General features: G+C 42.2%; 1 protein-coding gene across 1 annotated transcript in view; it reads left to right on the top strand.

The window, feature by feature from the left end:
* The window catches only part of NREP (neuronal regeneration related protein), a 28,356-nt gene extending 7,399 nt beyond the window's left edge, over positions 1–20,957 (top strand). The window contains exons 3-4 of the mRNA XM_077757179.1: positions 15,049–15,126; positions 19,211–20,957. Of these exons, the coding sequence (XP_077613305.1) occupies positions 15,049–15,126; positions 19,211–19,336 (204 nt within the window). The 3' untranslated portion in view covers positions 19,337–20,957. The remainder of the gene's footprint in view (positions 1–15,048; positions 15,127–19,210) is intronic.
* The last annotated feature ends 2,686 nt before the right edge of the window (positions 20,958–23,643 follow it).

Below are 23,643 nucleotides of genomic sequence, written 5' to 3'. Positions count from 1 at the left end.
TTAGAAAGGTATGCTTGCTAGAGTAAGTATGATGCATTTTTGCACAGTAGGGACTGTCCTCCTTCCTGTTTAGGCCTCTGTGCTATTAAGGACAGACCTCACAATCTAGATCTAGAAGTCAAGCACTTGCTGTGCTAAGCTATAGGAAGCCACCAAGCAGACGTCTTAGAGGACATCAGTCAGGTTCCAACCTGTCCGGTTCTTTGCCTTTTGATTGTGCCCAACAGACAAGAGCACACACATACACTCCTGGTTAGATGTAAACTTATTTTGTTGTTGCATCTCCCTGTCCTCGGGCTGGGGTAGAGTGGTGGAGAGAAAGCTGGCCCCTAGCTACAAGGAATAGGGAAAGAAGAAGGGAGCACCGGTAATCTCTTTCTCTTGAGAAGGTGGTAGCACTTCTGCTGGCCAATTCCATCAGGTTCCTCAGTGCCCATGCGGCCGGAGAGGGTGTTGCTGCTGCCTGAGAGGAGGCACCACACTTCCCTCCGTGAGGCTAACTGGGTGGAGCCATGTGCTAATCAGTTGTAACCACATGTACCCAGTTGGTTCCCTCTTTCCACTTCTTCCTGATTAGCCAGACATACTTACTCAAAATTCAAGCCAACACTGACATCATCATCATAAAATTGTTTACAGTTTGAGGCCTACAGGCTGTTACTAAGTTGGTCAATAGTCTAGTGACCATGTGAAGGGAATCTCATCACATGACACAGAAGATGGGGAAAGCCAAGACTGAGAAGGAGTTTCCTTACATTTCTTCTGGTTACAGCACAGACTCCTAGCGTAGAATACATCAGCTTCACGATTCCCAGTGTGAAATGATTTCACTGACTCTTTTAGTCCCTTCAGATGAGGCTGGACTTAACCTGATTCTCTTGGTAACAGTAACATAGGTAAACATCATTCCTTGAATTCTTTATGCCTACTCTTAACCTCATACTTTTAAATAATTTATTTTTTAATGTCTTTGTTGAGACCTTCATATATTTAGTTTCTGTAACTGGGCAGTCATGTCAAGAACCATGTAAACAAATCTTATTTCTAGCCAGAATGGCATATATTTTCCTAGAGGAACCAGGCACTTGTTACTCTAAACATACCCCAGGAGTCCCTCCTGTGCCTTTGCTTACTCAATCCTAGAAAGAAGCCTCCTTCTGACAAAATAAAGCCATTCTTCGAGACTGAGTTTAAATGACAGCTCCTCTATGAAACTCACCCCTGCACATCCAGCAGGAATAATCTCCTGCTTTCTCTATACAGTCATCACACTTAAAATATTCTACTTATTGGCTGGCTTATTTCTGCCCACCTGTTTTTCTTTTCTTTTTTTTAATGTTTCATTTATTTCTGAGGGAAAGAGAGAGAGACAGCATGAGCAGGGGAGGGTCAGAGAGAGAGGGAGATACAGAATCTGAAACAGGCTCCAGGCTCTGAGCTGGCAGTCAGCACAGAGCCCGACGTGGGGCTCGAACCCACGAACCGTGAGATCATGACCTGAGCCAAAGTCGGAGGTTTAACAGACTGAGCCCCCCAGGCGCCCCTCCCCGTCTGTTTTTCTACCCTCCAAGTCTGCAAACTTGAAACGAAAACATTGACCACTAGTAAATAAGCATCATTACCTTTCTTTTTGGTAGCAGTTGAGACTGTGATGCCTTGTTTTTTCCTTTTCCTCTCCAGTCAGGATGGTGAATTCAGATGTGGAAAAGTTTCATCACTGAGAGGGAACTCTAGAACAGCTAGTCAAGTTGACTGGCCTTCTCTTTCTGCAAAGTGGAAGGAAACCTAACCTTCATTAATATGTCCTAATGGGACATTGGAGCAGATCCCATGTCTCTGAACCAGCTTGATTGCTGCTTCAGTACCTACACAGGATCTGGCACATCCTTAGTGATCAATAACTGTCTGCAAACTAAATGAATGAGTCAGTAGTTGGGGATACATGGAGATCTGTTATTTCTGGGCAGAACCAGGCGACTCACCTTGAGATTTATGGCTAGTAACAGCCTTACACTCTGCAGAGTTGTGACAGCTCAGGTTATAAAATTTATGGCACAGGAAATGAGATGAGCACAGATAGATTTTTGAATTTTCTGCTGAAAAGCCCCTTGCCATGATCATTAAAGGTAGCTTGGTGGTAGGGAAGTGGGGGAATAGTTAAGTGAAACCTACGCGTGCCACAGAAACAACTCCTCCTTTCGGTGCTCCCTTCTTTTACACTTCTTTCAGCGGAAGAGGTCCATAAAGAGTCCAGAAGGTTGACTTGGAATGGGCTGCTCAAAGAGGAATCTGCTCTCAGGGTAGAGTCACCCATCTCATCCACAACACTGGCTGTGGAGTGCCATTATGTGCTGGGTTATTAAAGCTGTTTTTCTAGCAGTTCCACTGTTTGGGTCTCAGCAACCTGACTGAGGCCGTCATGATGGTAAAGCCTAATCAGCTTTGGTTTCACAAGGTGATGAAATCTTCATAAATATAATCACGGCCTGTTAGTACCTTAGAGTGGCTTCCTTTTTAAGTGTTGCGCCTTAAAAGTGTTAGGATCATGTCGCTGGAGATATTTTTAAGCCCTTGATTTTAGCCTGTGCTTGTTCCGCATTCATCCTTACTTTCATAGACTAAAATACAATTGGGACTCATGTTTGAAAAGGAAAAAGAGAAGATACATAAGAGAACGTGGCCAGTGAAAGGAAGGTCTGTCTGCCCCCTTTTAAGCTGAAATTGGGAACCAGAGCCATTGATGGGAAAGGAAGGGAGAATAGCTGACCAGTCATTGCCAGTAATAATATGAGCCCCAGACTCCTACCAAAAAGTAATTAAAACAAGAGGGAGATTCATAATGTGCACAGAAGTTCTGCTGTGGTTGTACAGTTCTAGCTCCTCTCCCTTCTGCACTCCAGCCAGTACTCAGATCACCATCACACACCGCTGTCCTTTGATTACTGGGGCAGGTAACAGCCTTCCTGTCTGAACTGTATTTGATACAATTCCAGCAGGGAAAAGTACTGCAGTCTGGTAGCTGAACAGGGAGAAATCTACAAAAGTTGTTGTGTTTAAAGTGGGTCCAGGCATTTTGAGGACGCTTTTGTTGGATAAAGTCCGTGTCGGAGAGAAAACCTGTTCTTGGACAGGAAAGAGGAGAAATTAGGAGAAGATACTGCATCTTTGGCAGCCTGTGTTCAAAACTGTCAAGGAAAAGCTAGTGTTGGTAGCTAGATGGATGAAGCTAATGGACTAAGGTGTTAATAAACATGACCCATGTCAGGGATTGTTATTAAGTACTTTTCCAAGAAGTACTGTTTCATGCCCTTCGTTAAGTGATGGTAGTGAAGGTTACCCAGAAGGCTTATTGGGATCATGATCTGAAAGTCTGTTCTTGTTTTGCCAGGCATTTGCTGAATCTTAGTCTATCAGTGTGCTGTGTGGGTTTGGCGGCACATGGTTGAACGCTTAGCCCAGTGCCTGCTGCATCGTGAGGGACTCGGTGAATGCTGGCTGAAGGAATGAAGAGTGGGCAGGGAAGGGAACCACTCTTTTGAAACCTGCGCTATCAGGGACTTCCAGTTGTTGTATGGTTCGGAGAATTCAGACTTAGTTACAAGCCCAGTCCTCTCCTGCACAGACACCCCAGGATTTGGTGGCTTAGTTAAAAAACTCCTTTGAAGAGGTGTGTTTGCTGCTTTGGGCACGGCCAGCCCAAAGTAATGAGATGTACTCTTGGTAAGATGTTCATTCTGTAGGATTGAAAGCTACCTACCAAATAGTCAATACCTCACTAGAATTAAGAACACAGTAAATATTTTTTGATTAATTGGATAATCTGAATTATATACCCAACCATTAATACAGTATCAGAAATTCTGCCCACATCTTCTCTGAGTTCTCCTCTTGGTCATAATTTTGGTCCTTCCTTAAGTGGATTTGACTGTTTCTGAAGCCTGGATGCTCTGGACCATAGTAACTGAGTGTCCATTTCATGGTGCCTTGTGGAGACTTGGGTCTGATCATATATCACAAAATGCCCCAGGCCCTTGGATATTTTGCTCACTTCTTGATAATAGAATCTTAAATTGTTCTGATCGTGTTATCAAGGTCTGGGAGCCAAGTCTCCACACATCTTTTCATCTTTATTAAGCGTATTCTTTTTCCTTTTTTTTTTTTTCATGAGGACTGCTTTTTAAATTTTAATTGTATTATATGAAGCTTAACCGTCTACACTGTCACAATCAATTCAATCAGAAATTCAATTAAATTTGTTTTTTGGCATCATAGAAACAATTCGTCTGATTATTAATGTGAGTTTTTACTAAGTTGATCAGCTGTTCTTACACTGTTGAGACAAAGGCAGAGCGAGGCTGCATCTGAGTGGGATGGAATCTGAGTGGGATGGAATACGTTGCACCAATGTAATCTGGGGATCACATGCTACTTACTTGCTATTTAGCACCATGATAATAACTCATTGGCTTGTTACCCCATCTCTGTTTTTCCGTTTTTCTGTCTTTAGGAATATCTACATTTCTTCTACATTAATTAAAAGTTTCCAAATGGAGTCAGGTTACATTTGTTCTTTCTGAATTGCCATTCTTAGTGGTTTATGCACTGTCTCTCTGGGCTCTTAAGTGTTGCTTTTCTTCCTCCACTAGGATCATTTCATATTTTTATGTAGTAGAGTTGACCCTTGAACAACACAGGTTTGAACTGTGCAGGTCCACTTATATGCAGACTTTTTATAAATACAGGACAGTAAATGTATTTTCCCTGTGATTTTCTTAATAACATTTCCTTTTCTCTAGCTTCCTTTATTACGAGAATACAGTACATAGTATGTATGATATGAAATATGTGTTAATTATGGCTATTAATAGTTAAGTTTGGGGGGAGTGAAAAGTTGCACACAGATTTTTGCGCAGGCTGTTGGTGCCTCTGAACCCCAAGTTGTAAAAGGGTCAACTATAATGGTTTGTATATTTGAAGATCATTGATAAAGATAAGGTTTTAATTCTCCTTTAAGCAGTTTGTTTTTAAATTGAAATGTTGGAAAGCATAGTTACAGTGAACATGATTTCACATACATCTGATGACAGATATTCTGAATTAGACTGTGCATTGCTAGGCCCTCCGAGAAGTTGTTTTGAGAGTTCATTTGGGGGTCATATTAAAACAATTTGGTTTCTCAGCAAATGCCCTTTGTAATTAGCTGCAGTGATTGCTAGATACTTGTTTTGTTCTAAACATTTCCTTCCAGGGAAAATTGAAAAAAGACAAAAGTGTGATGACCAGTATAGCTTGCGTTCAATTAGATCCAAAGTCTTAACGTAACCAAGCTGGAGTTGCTGGTCTAAGAGCAGTCTTTCCTCAAGGACTGTGGCAACACATGGATACTGGAGAGCAAACCCTCTCTGCCTTCAGATAGTGCTCGTTGGTTTTTAGGCAATTTATTTTTGAGGGCAGCTGGTCATCAGAAACACAGGCAGCAGAGAAACAAATATTTTAGAGAAAATGCCTCTTGATNAGGCCCCTGCTCTCAGGGGAGCTCACGTAGGCACTCTGGGTGGCCTTGGGCAACAGGCAGAGGAGGTCGATGTTGACAAATAGTATTCTACGAGAGGAGAGGCTGGGCTTGCATCCTGTCTTCTCCACTGCTGGGTTCTGTGGATGGGTCTCCCTCAGTATTCTCATCTGTAAAATGGTAAGGATGACGGAAATGGCAGCTAGCCCAGATGCCCTTACTCGTGCGCCTCAGCCAGTTGCGGCACCGTGATATACTGGTGCACTGCATCCTTGGAACCACACTGAGGATTCAATAAACACCTGGGAAACATGACTAAAGACATTATAGTGCAACCGCATGCGTGTTTCCACAGAAAACCGGGGTCTCCGAATTTACATACTCTGCCTTCGTGGGTTCCAGCAACTCCTGTGTATTGTTCATAGTTCTCTTCCTTTGGAGAAGTCGTGTTTTGATGATTGGTTTACAAGGGAAGAGAGACTGAGGGGGAGAGAACCAAAACCGTGAGGTCAAAGTATTCTGTTGTTGGAGAATGCAGTCAGGACTTAGAATGAAGGCCTGCGTTTTGAGTACTTGCTTTTTCATGTGCACTAGAACATAAGTGAAGGAACCTTGCCTCCTAAGTTGGCATTCCTCTTTCCTTTTGCAGTTACCTTCACACTCTTCAGGTGTTGGTGTCTTCAGTGACTCCCAGTCCTGAAACACCATTATCAGTTTGGGTTCCCCTTTGGATCTTGTTTGCTTCCCACGGCACTGCCTGACTGAGCCCTCATCAGAGAGAACCTCCTGAATCAGACCATGCCCCCTGTCAGTGAGGCTAAAAAATCCAGGTGGTGCACATCCACCCCAATCTTACTCTCTCCCTCTTGTGCTTTTAGTTTTTTGCCAGTTTTCGTAGAGGACAGGTTATGGAAGCCTCTTAGTGGCTTCTCTGTGACCCGAGCACTTAACAGCATGTGGGTACAGATCTNAAGTCGGACGCTTAACCAACTAAGCCACCCAGGCGCCCCTAAAAGCCAAACTTTTTATAACACAGTCAGCTAGCATCTGATTTAAACCAGTTTTAATTACAGCCTCTTGCAATAGAAATTACTTTGCCTCCAAATCTGGAGATCTGTTACGATGCTGACTGTTGGAAGAGGTAGCAGCTTTAAATGACCATGGCAGTGTGGGGCAAGCGTGGAGCCACAGAGTGACTCGGGCTCGGTGCTGGGGGCTTTGCGGCTGCCAGCTGAAGAGGGCACGCTAATGGGAAGAAGGAGCAATTTCTGTGGGAATGAGCACTTGGGGATAAAATGCACTTTCTGCACAGTCTCGAATATGTCAGCAAGAGGAATGCTTTGATATTTCCACAAACTCCTCAAAAGCACCTGGCTATCTCATCATCCACCTAGAGCAACAAAAATCCAAAATTCTCAGGTCAGCCTTTGATTGAGGACTTGAACAAAGAAACTGATTTTTGAGGACTTCTGTGTGGTTGGTGAAAATTTTCATAAGGTTTTAGTGAGCAGCACATTATTTTAAGACAAGAGGAAGGAAAAAAATGGCATTCTTGGTGAGTAGAAATCAGACTTCTTATAGTTAATTTGAAGGTGAAACCCAGCATACCTAACATTAAACCAGCTAATAAAAGCAAGACGAGATGTTTCCTATTAACCTTGGAATGTGCTTGGAAAAAGTCCTGTTTGCTCCAGATGTCTGGTATTGGAAAGCGTATCAGCAGCATTACTCTCATTTGTGACAGAGAATACCGTGCAGAAATTCACAAGTGCACTTTGTTGTCCTGAGTGCAGTATAGTTTTCTTCTTTGTCTCCCTTTCTCCCCCCAACGCCTGCTCTGCCTTCCTTCTTTTTCTTCTTTCCTTCCCTCCTTCTTGTCTTTCATCCTAAAAGTAGAAACATTGCAAAATATAGTGTTTCTAATTCCTTAATTACAAATAAAAACCAATTTGTATGAGGGAATAAGGTGGTCCAGACTTAGAAACCCAATGTGTTAAGTAAATATTTAGTCTGTTTCCACTCCAGGGAGGTAAAAGATTTTATTAACATATTTGTTGAGGTCATAGAGTCAAGGAAAAACTTATGCTGTGCTTAAATGCCTGAGGCCCCCCCCTTTTTTTTTGTTTTGCTGCTAGTTAACAAAGGCCAGTATTTTTTTTCTGCTGAAAAGAGCAAATATCTTGTTTTGTGGCCTTTACTTTCTTATTGTTCATTCACAAACTGCCTAATCTCAAACCAGAGCTTTAAAAAGCTGCTTTATTTTTTCCCTTTGTTTGGGAAAATCTCTCCTTAGATATCCCTTATGAGATTTGTTTCCAAGCTTTGTTCTTGTACTTTTTCTTCTGGTTTACTTTGGGCTGTTATCAGCTGTTCGTACTTTGTTTTGTCTTCATCACCGAAAAGAAAAATCGTCTATTAAAAGTCAAGATTTGAAGCGTTCAACTTAATTCCTTGAGTCCAGTCCACAGTTTGGCTCCGATTACTGTACCAGGCTGACCTCCAGCCCAGGGGAGGGTGCCTTGGCAGAAATCTGAGAATTCCTCGATCAGTAACTCCCTTTTTTGGATTTATGGAGTCTTTAGGTGGATTGCTTTGTGCTGAGCATGTTCCCGTTGGAAAGGAATGAGGCTGGGGTGAGAGGAGGAGTTTGCACAACACACATGTTTGCAGCTGACCTCGGTGTTCACTACGCTCAAATTAGCCAGCTGCTGCACCCTGCCTTGAACCAGGCACCATCAAAGCCCCGACAAATCACATAACCATCTCAGATAGTGGTGAAAAAGCAAAGTTGGATCATGGTGTTAACCTTTCAGGGCTCGCTCCTGCCTTGATCCGTGGCTCCTCTTGAAAGTCTTTGCTATTATTCTTAGAAATCAAATTTTTAAAGACTCAGCCACCAAACAAGCAGCATATTATATTGTGGAACAGAGTGACTGGGAAGGCTCTTTGTGCTGACGATTAATTTCACATGTAAACACTTTCATTTTGTTGCCAGCGAGGAGATTTCCTTTTCCTTTCTCTGCCTCGTTGAAATCTAGAAATAAAATTCCACAGCTGTCAGGTTCCCACATATTCATCAGCGGCCTCTCAAGATGGCTTCATGACGAGCAGAGTGAATTTAAAGAATTTTACTATGAAAGTCTACACAGCTTGTTTCAGACACCCCAACTCACAAAGTAAAGCATTCTGAATCTTTTGCCTGCCTCACATGTAACGTTGGTAGTAACATAATATGCTGCATGGGAATAAAACATGGGCATTTTCTGTACCCATAGTGGACATGCGCACCTGAAGCAAAGCTCATGCCAGTGAGCTTAGCCAATCTGTGAGCTCTCGTTATCTTCCTCCTTGAACCACAGTTGTCTCCTCTAACCCCGTTTCTACAGGTGAAGAACCTGTCAGGCCACAGAAAAGCTGAGAGTGTCAGCAAGTGCAGCAATACCACAGTGCCCTAAAAGGCCCTGGTTTCCTTTCTAGCAGGACAGCATTTATGGCTGAGTGCAGTAGTCTGGTGTTTGTAATGCTTTCTCTGTAATTACCCATTGTTATCGCAGCCAGCTCGTGTGTGTGTGTGTGTGTGTGTGTGTGTGTGTGTGTGTGTGTGTGTGTGTTTAGGTGGCTGCATGTTTCATTTAGTTCCCAAACAAGAATGTTTGCCAACTTAGGCACCAACTAACAGTCCACTTTCCAGAGTATGCAGAGGTTTCTTATGTTATCTGAATGGCCCGGTGTTGTGTATTTTTATCTGTCTTCTGGTTGCAGGGCCTTTCCTCCATGCTGTGCTCCATCTCCAGACAGCACTCACAGGGTTAGGCGGATCGCTAAGACTAGGTCTCTAGAGAGAGAGCTCAGTGCATCATCTTTTGGCACCATCTAATCTTTGATGTAATGCTGTTCAGAGAAAATGATCCTTGTAACTCATTTATGGTTTCAGTTTACATTCTGCCCTCTCACATGGCCAGCAACACCTGGGAGCAGAGTAGCTTTTGAGGGAGAGTCTTAATAGCACCACTTCAAAGGGTATTTGCAGAAATGAAGTACATGTATATGCATATAAATTCTCCTTGTAATACAGAACCGGCTTTCATGACCTCCCAGCCAATTAGTCAGAACAGAACATGTACACAGGCAGACACGCACACACATACTGTTTAATTGGCAGAGAGATTATGAAATATGCTTCTTTGCTGTTTGAAGAATTAATTATGCAGGCTGGACACCTGCTGCCTTGGTCTGTTTTCCTAATTGCAGGGGGTGGGCACCTGTCCTTGTTAGGTCATAAAAGGGCCACGTGTGTGCATTCCTTAAGCACACAGAACTCCACCAAGGATGGAATAATTGTGGTCATTAACAACCAAGCCATGCAACATCTTCATAGCAGGTTGCTAAGAAGGTATGTTCACCAATTAAGTAAGCTGCACATACATATGTGATGTGTTCAGGCTCTGAAATAGCCATGCACCTTCCTTTGAGGATCATTCTCCTATAACAGTCTCTTCAAAGAGCTACTGCTAAAGACAGGAAGTGAAGAGAGGAAAACACAAATTTACAAGCAGGTGGTAAATAATTAGAATTTTACACGTAGCAAAGAAGTGGTAGGATTGACATAGAAACATGACAACTAGTTGGATTCTGTGTGTGGACAATACTATTGGAAAACACACTGCAAGATATTAAATGAAAAGCTTAGGAGAGGTTTAAAAAAGAATTTAAGTGATAATCAAGTTTGTATGATTTTAGGACCTTGCAGGAATGGTCTCTGATTCCTCCCACATTTTATTTTTCTAACCTGGATACCAAGTAATAATTATTGGCAAGCTAATTACTGTATGGACCGAAAAATATGTAGTATTTTCCTAAGGCACTATCCAGAGAGTAAAACAAGCCAAGAAAGAGAGAAAGGAAGAAAGAAAACAAAACCTTTTTAAGGTTTCACTTTAAAAAGGTGAGACCATGAGCATTTTATTCTCGACTTGTATGTTGAAGAGTTAAATACCCAAGCATCAAACACATGGAAGAGAATCAGTAAGAAAAAGTACATTTTTACCATAAAACTGTATTTACATATACAGTGGGTTTAAATATATTTAATATACTTAAAAGCAAAAATTTAGTTTTACCTAAGAGTTGGCCATGGATATCTAAATATGTATCTCTCATGACTAGTGTATGTAAGCCAAAGTAGTTCTTTATGTCAGTTCTGTTGTTTTTAAACCTAGTTGTCAGATAATGTAGCACTGTAAAAAAAGATGCATTAACTAATATATTCAGTGACAAGCATGAACACTCAGCCTTTCCCAGAATTCAAGCAAAACTTTTGTGTGTTCTCCAGTTTAAAACAGTAAAATTTTCCTTGCCTCTGTATTTTCTCACTCAGGTTTTCTTAATTGTTGTGAGGATATAGCTTGTTTCTCTGATTCCTGACTTCTAAAAAAGATAGTATTCCAGAGGGTTTTGAAGATTTTACAAAATTTTTTATATATGGAATATATAGAATACTTTAAAAGAATATGTATCTTCCTGTTAAAAGGATACAGTCTTCTATTGTGAAGATTACGGCAAACTTTGGTTTACTTGTTTAATTAAACAATAGTTTCTAGGGACTGCCATCTGTATTACCCAGAACGCTTACATTTCTGACATGTAAACCACTACCACCAATAGAAAACTCTATGAAGTTTAGAAAAGAAAAAGTTTAATTGGCCTTCATGAAAAATACAAACTTGAATCCAGAAAACTGAGTGAATGGAATGAGTTGAAGCCATGTGTCCACCTTTGGAGTCTCAATTGACCAGGACCAAAAAGAATGAATAGGTTTAGGATCCAGCAAGAACAGATGGACTTTAGGAAGGCAGATCAACTTAGCCCCGTTTTCTGACCCATATATTCCCAGCACCTGATATCCAGAACCAGGTAAAAGACTGGGTACAGCCTGTGGGGTTGGATTTGTGCCGTCACTATTATGGCCACTGAGAGCTGCAGCAAGACCTCCTGGCCATCGGGTGCTGTCCCACACGGAGCTCATTACACCCTTATCCTGAACCCACTATCTTCCTTGGCTTGCATCTTGTAACCATTGGATGCCCTCCCAGATCTGCTCACCGCCATCCCCATTTCCTCTGTTGACAGTACAACTGGATGGTTTGCTGAATGTTGGTTTTGTTTCTTTAGTCTGTTGAGACACGTTCTAACAGCTATTGCATTTGACATAACCTATACATTTTTTTAAATTGCACTTAAAGCACGCTATTAATTTGCTTGGGCTGCCAAGACAAAGTACCACTGATTAGGTGGCTTAAACAACAGAACTTTGTTTTCCCACAGTTCTGGAGTCAGGAACTCTGAGGTCAACCTGTCAGCAGGGCTGGTTTCTTCTGAGGCTGTTTCCTTGGCTTGTCGATGGTCATCTTCTCCCTGTGTCCTCACAATGTCTTTCCTCTATGTGTGTCCCTGTCCTCATTTCCTCCCGATAAAGACACCAGTTTTACTGGGTTAGGGCCCACCCTGATGAGCTCATTTTAACTTAATTACCTCTTCAAAAACCCTGTATTCAAATATACGCACATTCCAACTGGGAGTTAGGTTTCTGACAGGAATTTTGTATGTGAGAGATGCACGATTCAGCCCACAGAACACACTTGTATAAAATGATCTTTCTAGAAGGTCCGTCACCAACGCCCCTCCCCCCCGCAGCAACTAGATTTGTGCCCCTAGGAGGCAGTAACTCTCTTCTTGCAATCCCTAGAATCTAGCAGTGTCCCGGAACACCGCAGGTGCTTCATGAATGCATGCACGGGCAAAGGTGTTCTGAAGTATCTGAGAGCAAGGCTAATGGTTGTCCCCGAACTTCTCCCTTAAGTCCTTTGTCTTAGAGTCTCACTCAAAACACCACTGTTACAAGAACGAACCAAGTTGTCATGTAGATGGTACGTATTTCCAATAATCGGCCAACTTTTCCAAATCCATAAAAAGTTTAAATATCCCCTTTGGATGCTATATCTGGGGGTATGCTGAGTTCTTAGAGACCAACCAAGCAAGTTTTAAGAATGTAACTGAGATTTCTCTATCCCTGCCATTTTTGGCTTCGAGTTAGGAGTCTCGAGGAGACTGGAAGAATTTACCACAAGGCCAAAGTGACATTTCTTTTTCCTAAAGCACACAATGATTACTTTATGATTCAAACACTAAAAAATGCCTAATTAGAAGTGCCCTTGGCCAATTTGTGGCTAAATTAATATGTTTCAAAAGCACAAATTTGGGTTAGGGAAGGAGGAAGTTTTCTTAGTTGTGGGTTTTGCTATCAGATACTCATGTTCCTGAATTCTTTGGCAAAAAAAAAAAAAAACCCATCAATGACTGTTGTTATTAAAAAAAAAAGCTCTTAGAAAAACAAATTCTAAGAGTAATAAGTATAATGATTTATGAGGCAAGCTATTTTCCCCTGCAGATTGGACTTGAGTGGCTTTCATAGCGATGCTTTGAACCTGGAAGTTAAATCCTAAAGCAGTGTCATTTTGTTAAAATGGAGTGTCACAGAAAAGCTTAAAAACACAGCCATAACATTTACTTGATGTTACTTCTCATTGTGTCCATGTGCCTAATTTTTTACATGTATTTTTATCAACATTTTTGGTTTACAATGGAACTTTATTTCTTGCTATATGTGTAGCATTTCAAATTGTACTTTAAAGCATGCTTTTAAAGGTAGTAGTGTAAAAATATAATCATTTTATATTAAGTGAATCTACACTTGATCCCAGTTGGGAATCTCCTTAAATTAAGCACTAACTGGTATTTTGTATGCCGTGACAGGGTTTTAAGCCTTAAAAAAAACTTGGAATGTCAGGGGTGACTTGTCTGTCCCAAATAAGGCAGATGGTGGAATTCTCCCAGAAGGATCTGAGCAGAGGAGGGGGAAGCTGAACAAGAGGAAGGAGGTTCGGATTGGGGGAACCCCATGGCCCAGAAAGCAGACCTGTCCAAAGTCAGAAAATAGGTCCAGTTCTTGCAGAATGAGCGCTCAAATATTTAAGATCTAACTGTGTGTGCTGCCCGTGGACTGGTGTAATTTTGAGAGCAGTGATAGGCAGTTTGCATTCTGGGGTGATTTGAGGGCATTGGGGTAGTGGGAAAAACTGAAGTCGAGAATCTGGAAATGTGGTTTGAGTTCACGTCCTATCCTACACTCATGGTGTGGCTTTGGGCAAGTGGGTGACCTTTTTGAGGTTTTGTTTTCCCATCTCTGAAATGAGAAGATTTACAGGTTTATTGTCAGGATATATTAGGGCAATATACACAAAACTAACTGGGATGTGCCACAGAGGTTACGGGAATACGGCAAAGATGGGTACTGTTAGATTACCCCAAAGAACCAACACAGCCATCCACGGCTCCTACCTCAGGGCCCCTGATCAAGTGGATTGCCTGGGACATTGAAAACATTGCACTTAGCCCAGTGACTAGGCTGCCACATCTACAGCTTCCAAAACCAAAAACGTTAACCTAGTCAGGAGATGTGATTCTTAATATTATTTATTAAATGTGAGGCTTATTTAGAGCATTTAGTAAATCCGATCTGGAGGGAATCTTTTCTAATTTTCTCCCTTCCTTTCCCCTCCCTTCAAGCAGGGCTATCTCAAATGTGAATTAACTCTGGCAGATGGTTGTTAGATTCTGGTTCTAAATTTCTTAAAGGAGATTTCACAGTTTTCTTGAAATTCTTTTAGTAATTTAACAATTCTTATGCCAAGTCCTTCCTTATAGCTGACCTAAATCCATGCTGTAATTTAATTCCTAACCCCCTACTCCTGTCTTTCCCAGAGATGGAAAACAGCTGGTCAGCAACCTTTTTATGATAATACCCTCTGTATATTTAAAGAAGAATTACTCAGTTTGACTCACGCTCTCCACCTTGTCCCAGCTCAGCCCCCACCCCCAGATTCATCAGCTGCTCTTCTCTGAATCATTCATGACCATACTGCCCATCTCCCTGCCTGTCTCTCAGACACTCTGCTACTTTTCAGGCACCGGGCAGTGTCGCCAGTGGCCACACGGACCTGGGGAGAATGCAGGCTGCTTGTTCCTGCCCTCCTGCTTTGTGCATAATGTTGAACTTTGTAATCAATTATCAGAATAACCCTAACAGTGTTTTGTGGGTGTGTGGCACATTTATCTCATGGAGTTTTGCAAGTATACTTATCGTAGGTTGCTTTGAAAGTTAGGCCTCCCCGGTACCTTAGTTTGCTCAGCCACTTCTGTCATGAGGCTGCCTTTTGGCATGCGAAAGGTAACAAAGATCGACATCTTTGCTCTGTTGGCCTTAGTCTTGGGAGACACTGAGCCAGAACTCTCCCAAGTGCAGTATACATTTGGAAGCCCACACAGTCTCAAAGAGGGAATGGGCTTCCCCAGCGCTCCAAGTTGCAGTCAGGAAATAAGTGACATTGAGGGGGATTGAGCTCATGAAGTTGATCCCATGTGGTTTCAGAGTGGATGCTGTTTTTAATTGGAACGTGTGTGCTTTTATGTCTCTGTAGGTTTATTACCCAGAGCTCTGTGTCTGGGTCAGTCAAGGACCATTTCCAAATAAGGAAATGGAGGGAAGGCTTCCTAAGGTAAGATTCCCACCTACTGTTTTGTTAATTTTTTTTTCAATTTAGAGGCAGTTAAAATCAGTTTCCTTTTTAATATCCATTTAGTCTACAGTAATAATCTATTGACATGATAAGATATACTAAAGTCCTACGACTCTTAAAGTTCACATTATCTTCCTTTCTTGACCAGTCCAAAGTAAATTTTCATATAAGAATAGTGGAATCAGTTTATCAAATGTACATTTTACAGGTTTCCAGTTTGTTCCATTTGGGTAGATAAACTCATGTATGATGACTAAAATGAAAAATATCTTAAAGATAGGAGATGAGGACACTTTTGTCTGGTAATAGTGCCCAAATGTCTGATGAAATTACCCAAGAAACAAAAACAAACCTATTATTTTTCTTTCTTCTAATTTTTAAGCCTAAAAATATTTTCTACACACATGCTTTCATTGTTCTGACATCTTAGGTGTGACAGTCCTCTGCCTTAAGAAAATTTGTCAAATTTACATTGTGGATTTTAGCACCATTTCCAACAGCAACAACATTTACCAGTTTTTAGGGTAAATACCTTTGGACTTGCCCGTTAAGGTAAATATCAATTTGACCTTAATGAGGAGGACTGTACTTTTTACCACTGACCTGTTGATTTTGCAATTAAGAAAGAAGCATAAAGTGCACTGAAAATAAAATTTCCATTTAAAAGTTTCCTAAGTGTCATCGACAAATGGTGAGGCCTTCCCAGCTCATATTGACTTTTAAATGTTTGAGAAATTCTTACTTAGACTAAATGGTTTCAGCAGTTGCCTATCTTTAACTGACAGGCAGAACTTGAAGAGATTGTGTCAACTGGCAGTTTGCATTAGGAGAAAACAATTCTAAATCACTTGTAGTCTTCCAGAGGATTTCTGAAAGTGCAGAGTGAAACCACTGTTAGGAAAGTAGGTGAACAAAATGATTCTGGCCCTGCTCGAGCTACACTTGTGCTGGCTTGTAGAGCTGGGGTGGAGGTGAGCTAGTGTACTGGAGCTTTCCTAAGACACACGCACCCCCACCCAGTACCACCTCCCACTCAACCACAGGCCCCGCACCATACCACCTCGACACTACCCTGCCACGCTACCGCCACACTGCCACACCATCAGCAGTAGTGTAAGTAAGTTTAGACATCCTTTACTGGGAAGCTCAGGGCATAATTCACCCGAAGGTGGGACATGATAATGGAAGGGGGAAAGGGGAGTATAGTGTTTTCATAATTTCTGTCCCATTTAGCCATCCAGAAGTCCATGATCCTGGTGACATCAGCCAGAGTGACAAGACTAGGCAAGGTCTTCAATGAGGTCAGCAATGCCTCCCTTTTTCTTAGAAGGCCAATCCAGGTTGTAGGCCTTGCCTCCACTGAGGTGTGCTCCAGGAGGTCGGCACAATGGATCCTGAGATTCAGGTCTTCTGTTAATTTCTTTTCCTCTCTCCATATGTGAAGAATATTTAAGCATAATAGATTTGTCCGGGCCACATATCGAGTAACTGGGGGATTCAAACACTAACAGTCCTCAGCAGAGAGGGCTATCCACCCTGATGTAGATAAGCCGTAGGTAGGAGCATCCAGGAGAACAGGTCTGGGGGAGTCAGTGGACACATCTGTGCCTGCTTCTCCAGCCCTCTAGATTGCTGAAGAACCTCAGTCCTTGGGAGCCATTATATGCTGGATAATGAAGGAAGAAGATAGGATTAGTTTTGCCTGAATTCTTACAAGGCCCACCTTCTGGAGAAGTAAGACTACGTGGTAGTCCCCCCCACCCCGCCTCAGAAGCCTACAGTTGCTTCAGAGTTTATTAGTTTTTCAAAAAACGAGGGATGGGAATTAAGGACTGAAGTCTAGTAAATTCTGGCCTCCAAAGGGAGAATGTGCAGAACGTTTTCTCCGCACGAACTCCTCTCCCCATAGGTTTGTTGGGTTATGGTCCCTCAGGGTGCTTTGCTAGCACACCTGCCTGCGTGGCTTACTGCCATTGCCTCACACTGTCCAGCCACTTGGGTGTCTCCCATACAGTAAGTTAACTAAGGGCAGGATGGGTGGGGACATTTTGTCTCTGTTTTAATCTTGGTAGCCTTAAAATCTGAGTACTGAAGCCACAGTAGGCACTCAGAACATGAAAAATGTTTGTTTGGGGAAAAAATGATACATTCAAATCTGGAATAATCTCCTTCATATTTTTTGGCCTGGAAATCCCTCTTCCCAAATTACCCAGAATCCCACCCAACTCTTCATTTGGTTTTGCTGTGTATTTTCCATGGAGGTAAAAAAATTAGTGTGAGAGAGACTTATATAGAGACAGAGTAATGTTCTATATATTCACTATATACTAACTGAACAGAGTTAAGGATGAACTGAAATAAGCAACTTTAGAGCCAACCACATACAGAGTGCAGTTGAGTGAAATAATACTTAAGAACTTTTGATTTCCCTTCCTGGCCTGTGATAATTAGCAGCCATCGAATTCTTCATTTGTCCAAAACCCAAGTTTTCCATATCTTGAACTGTGCTGACAGGGTGATAGGGAAGCAAGAACGTGTATTTCAAAAGTACCAGGATTACAGTTTTTTTAAAAATATTGGGATTATATGCCAAAACATCAGGATTAAAATTATTTTCACAACTGAAAGACTGCCCAATATAATGATTTTGGAAATTTATCTAGATCCTTAATAGTGTGAGTGATAATTATATTTTAATTCAATTTTCTGATATGGTCCTATTGCTCTTTAGTTATACCAAAACAACTTCTAAATCACAATCTAAGACTAGAACACTAAAGTACTGAGTGGATTTTCTCTACATCCTGAAATGTAGCATGCTGTCAGAGTCTGAAACTTTTAAAACCAAATTTAGGCATACCAAATGTTTAACCTAAAAAATCTATATAGTAACTATGACTTATTAAAGCAAAATTATCTGTTACATTTAGTTCATCCTGGGGCTGCTGAAAACATTTATTCGATTTCAAGTTGTTTTAAAGTTCCTGACTTCTTAAAAAGAAATTCAAATGCGATAACTCACAGATCTCAAAGCAAGACTATTACCTTAAGTACTCATACCCAGTCGAAATAGTTTGTTATAAATGTCCTATTGGAATATGTCACCTGCACAAAAAGGGGGGGAAAAATCTCTTAAAACCATATTGGATAATGTACCTGAGGTTTGGCTGAAAGACAGATTGTTGTCAAATCACTATTATTCTTATCTGATTGGAGCGTACAGATTATTTGTGGTAACGAAAGACCTTTACTTGGTATCACACCTTGGGCAGTGGCTTCTTTGACTTGTCCTCTTGCTGGTTGGTTATGACAGAGAGCTTCTCCTCATGGGTGCTTGAAGGAGCATCAGTCTCACACTGCGGTTGGATGATTCTAGACAGAAGCATAAACACCACCTCACTCATCAGGCTTGTGGGGACAGATTTAGGATAGCCCCAGGCCAGCGTAGCTGGATCTCACTCCCTCCTGGCCTGGGCTTCACACTGTCTCCCTCTTTCCCACATCCACCTTTGATGCCCGTTTGTGGTTCTGATTATCAGACCCACGTGGACTGGGCCAGCCGTTCAGAGAATAAACCATACATAAATTACATTTGTACAAGCTGCAATATCCTTTTAAATATTTTTTTATTATAGGTCATCAAACAGGCAATTGCCCACCTCCACAGCCATCGAACGCTTTAAGCAAAATGTATTAACGCTCTCATGTTGGGCCCTGTCCGATACTAGAAACTGCCCTCAGAAACCTGACTCTGGGGAATGCTGCCTCCCACATGGCTGGGCACGGCCATCAGAGAAGCACTTGATTCTACCGAAGCCAAGGCAGCTAGTGTTTAATTACTTCATGCCCCCACAGACCTAATATTTACATTCAGGTGAACTGTGTTTAATATGTAAACTCTGCAAAACATCAGGAGTTCAAGGATAAAAGGCGGGAGGGAAAGGCAAAAAATTTCAAATGGTTTCACAAGCATGACTAAGTGCCTTTTGTGTGTGTGTGTGTGTGTGTGTGTGTGTGTGTGTCCGTCCCCGTGTGTTTATGTGTGGGTCCACCTGCTTTTCAGGGAAGCCTTCCTGTCCCCAAGGAGGTGAACCGCAAGAAGGATGACGAGATCGAGGCTGCCTCCGTGCCTCCACTTGGCAGCAGTGAACTCCACTCCCCAGGCATCAGTTACCTCTACTCTTTTTAATCGTTAACACCTCCATTTGTATTACATATGGTGTATGGGTATTGATGAGGTCATGGTATCATATATGGGATTTTTTTCTGTGTAAATCATCAAGTATAAGAAGAAACTATGGGACTCTGAGCCTTGCTTTAGAGAATTTACAGTGGACAACTAGGTATCATCAAACCAGTTTTTAATCATTCTGACTCAAGTGAAAACGCTCAGAATTTCACACTGTGAATCCACGTTTACAACCCTTACAGGTGGGCCTTCAGGCCTGGTTCTCGACGACGATGTCTTCCACAACTCAGACTCCCTCTGCTGTCACACAACCGGTCCACTCCTGCCTTTTCACTCACACAGCTCCCGACTGCTTCTTGCAGAGGCTGAGAGTCCCCATTTTTTTTTTCATTTAGATGTAACAAGCCTAGTAGTTTATGTTCATCGATTGTCTGTATATCTCTATATTTTATCCATGTACTCTTTTGATGTATAGAAGTAGTTTGAAACTCATTGTTTCCTTGTGGTAAGTGACCGAGATGCTGCCACAGGACCTGAGACACTGATGAATGGTGCTATTTTGGACTTTCAACATGCTCCTTGGCGAGGTAGCTCTGACGGAGTTATATTTTATTTCCATGTTCTAAGAAGGTGTTGGTACTCTGTTTCCCTGAATGTTGTTCTCTAGACCGGATTGACTTGTTTTCCTCGTGTCTTCAGTGTGGCTTTCTTCTTCCGCGTGGTAGGTTGGCGAATGCTACCAGAGAGAGTAAGAGACTCACGTCTCATTGGCTGGCTTTCTTGGACATGCAGTCAGTGGAGCGGGAGCAATCACAAAACTGTAATTTACTTACCAAATCTCTTCTTTTCGGTAGCCTCGCCTGCCTAGCTTAGAGAAAGATAAGCAATAATTTGACAGGCATTGTTAGGTGTCTCTTTCGGTTCTTTTTGTTTGAAAGGATATTTGTGGGGGGAAAGGGCAAACTTTTAAAATACGTGCCCGATGGAAAAAAAAAAATCCAAAACACTGGCATCTGCTTAGATATATGCAAATTACACCGTTTCCAAAAGCTAAGTTGGAAAACCTCTCATAAAAAATTTTTTTTTTTACAAAAAGGCAGAGCACTCTTTTCCGGCAGTTTTGAGAAGCAAGGTATAGATTTTACATTTTTGTCCTTGCTCCCAGTGAAATGGATAAACAAAACTAAAATCAGACAATACCATCTTCTCATGGATTGTTGTTGTGTTAGCCATTCTGAAAGCCCACCTTAATTTTTATATAACCGTCTCGTAGCTCTTCCTTTGACAGGGCAGGCTGTGTCCCGCCCTGTCGTGCTTCTGACTGTTAACACGGATGATGCATGTACTTCTTCGTTCTCTTCTTGCTCCCCCACTGGACTGAGTTTCTTGTGCATTTTCCTCCCCGACCCCCTCCTTCGTTAGAATAGGTATATCAGCTGTGTAAATAGAGCAAGAAAACAGTATTCTGCATCTGTGGCATTCATGTAGCGTTGCAGTTGTGCACTGCCCAAAATGCAGGCTTTTGTAACAATGTGATCTTTACTGATGCACTCACAAGTACCCAGTGTATTTTAGCTATTTTAGTAGTCTTTGTTCAATAAATATGCAGGCTAGAAGGTAACTGGCTTGGCTCATCATTGGAGAGGTCTACTTTTGAATGCTTACCCTGGTTCCTGTTAATTGATGGGTTCTCAGAGCCCCAAAAGTGGACTGAAGGGCAAATACGGAAAGAGAGAGAATCCACTCAGCCTTTCACGCATGTTCCCTTCTGCTGGTTTTACAAGATGAGGGGCGAGGAAGTGGCTTGTCGGGATGGTTGTGGAGAGCTGCCTCTGGGTACGAAGGAGAATTAAACCAAGACCCTTTTTATTTCTACACTTCTCCCCACCCTTTTCAGGACACTCCCACACACCTCAACCCTTACTCTTTCTTACTCCTTGCCATGAAGACCTGTGGCATTCCTAGATTCCAGACCTCACTTCTTCATGGCACATTTGCACTTAGTACACAGATAAAAGGCTTATGCTTGGAAGAAGATAAAAATTTGAGACAGGATTTTAAGTCAGTAATTCACAGGGAGCCAGCTACCTGGAATCTAGCACATGCTGAGATGGCATCACCACAGCCTCCTGGAGGTCTCCTGTGACCCTGAAACCCAGAAATTCAGAGGGTTCATCCTCTCCCTGTGTATGAGAAACACGGCTGCTCTCTTCTCCTTCACAGTGACAGTGACATCTCACTGACTTACCACAAGTTGCTACAGTGGCTGGCTGGGTTCAGATACCTGAGTTTCACCTAAACAGAGGCTAAGGAACAGTGAGGCCAGAGAGAAGGGAGAGGGGCAAAAGGTGACCTTGCCCCCAAACTGGGTGATCAGCTTCTGGTGAGGGAATCCGATGCTGAGAAATCTCAAGTCTTGACACATGTGTGTGTGTGTGTGTGTGTGTGTATCAGGAGGGACTTTTACTCTGGGGAGTTACTGTGGAAATTCCTGCACGTCGCAGATTTTGGTTACGTGTCCTATTTACCCTCAACTTTTATTAAGAGAAAGGGGCCTTAGGGCAGAACTAAATCCCAGAATTTGTTCAGTCTGAAAGAAAAGTCTTAAAATGGAGGTACCACTACCTTTTTTTGGTAATCCCGCCCAGAGGTTCCTCTTGCCAAACGGAAGAGAAATCCACCTGGAACTTAATTACCTTCCACCTTATAAACAACTGCCATTTTCCTCACCCAGCAGCCTCCCGTCACCTGTATGTTATCCATCTTGTCTCCCTGCCCTTGCTAAATGGGAAACAGAGAAGTGATGAGGCCAGGCCATGGAGGTGGTAGGCCCAGGCTGCTTTATGCCCATCTCTATCAGTTATCTATTGTCACGTAACACAGGACATCCACACCCTGCATCCTGAAACAACAAGCTTTTCACACCTCACAGAGTCTATTCTAGTCAGGAGCAATTTAGCAGGTGCTTCTGGCTGGAGGACCTCATCAACTTGCTGTCAAGATGTTACAAAGCTGCAGTCATATGAAGGCTTGACCAAGGCTAGAGAATCTTCTGTTGGCAGGAGAACTTACTTCCTCCACTCACGGGCCTCTACACAAGGCTACTTAAGTGTCCTCATGACCTCTGGCTTCCCCTAGAGCAAGTAATTCGAGAGCTGGGAGCAAGCCACAATGCCTGTGACCTATTCTCAGAAGTCGCTATCATCCATCATATTCTATTCATTAGAAGCACGTCACTAAATATAGCCCACACTCACTGGGAGGGAATTAAGCTCTATCTCCTGAAGAGAAGAATTTTCAAGAGTTTATGGCCACATTTTAAAAGCAGCACACCATCTGAAGTTAAAGCACTTGGTAATTGTAAGCCAGGGGCTGCAAGTGAGAAGGGTTGAAATAGAATCATAGCTACTTCTTTCACTGAAGAGGTTTTTACAGTCTTTAGCATTCCAGAGAGAAGTTTCAACTTTCCAGATTGAAGGCATATAAGGAGAGCATCCAAGAACTGTAATATTGGGATTCCATAGCCTCCATTTATTAAGACTAGTGTTGTCAACCCCGAAGGGAAGATTTAGAGAATGTATTAGAAACTGTGAAAACAGAAAAGCTAGAATAAACGATGTCTAAAGTTCTATTCAACTCACTCAACTTGAGTTTGCTGATGACAACTCCCTCAGCTTCCATGAAGCTTGAAAGATTCACTTCACTCGAAACTTGCAGGACCCAGCTATGACTTGCAAAGCTGTGGACTTATTAAGGGTTAATAACTGCTGAGGCGGAGGTAAAAAACCAGAGTGCTAGCTGGAGTCCATGTGGGAAACACAAACTCTGACTAGGAACAGCTCTGTTCTCTCTTCGGAGGCAGACATAACCATGTCCCCTCTGGGCAGAGAGAGTTAACCAACAACCATGAATCAGTAAGACCTGGAGGCTTGTTTTACGTGCTAGGTGTTTTATTAAAATGTTGGTTTAATTGCCAGCATCTACAAATTGGGAGATTTTATGTGAAAATGCAGGGTTTTGTCTTCCCTTGAAAACAGAAAAATCTGGCAACAGAGGGCTTGGAGCCGAGGACCACCTTTGGCACTACCCCTCCGAGATCCGGTGCTCATAACCTCTTCTTTTCTTACACCACGTGCTAGTCACCATTAGCATGTGGGTTTGCAACATGAATCCCTGGTTTCAGGGAATAGTGATGTGCTTATTCAACAAAGGGCCAAGGGACCTTCTGAGATCGTTTTTGTTCGGTAGCTGGGGCACATGAAGGTCTATATGAACACCAGACCGGGAAGAGGCTTCCCTTTACTGTT

The sequence above is a fragment of the Crocuta crocuta genome, unplaced genomic scaffold (genome assembly GCF_008692635.1).
Source record: "Crocuta crocuta isolate KB4526 unplaced genomic scaffold, BGI_CrCroc_1.0 scaffold131, whole genome shotgun sequence".
Taxonomy (NCBI): Eukaryota; Metazoa; Chordata; class Mammalia; order Carnivora; family Hyaenidae; genus Crocuta; species Crocuta crocuta.
The sequence above is the reverse complement of the archived record's forward strand: the minus strand, read 5'-3'. Positions and strand labels throughout refer to the sequence as shown.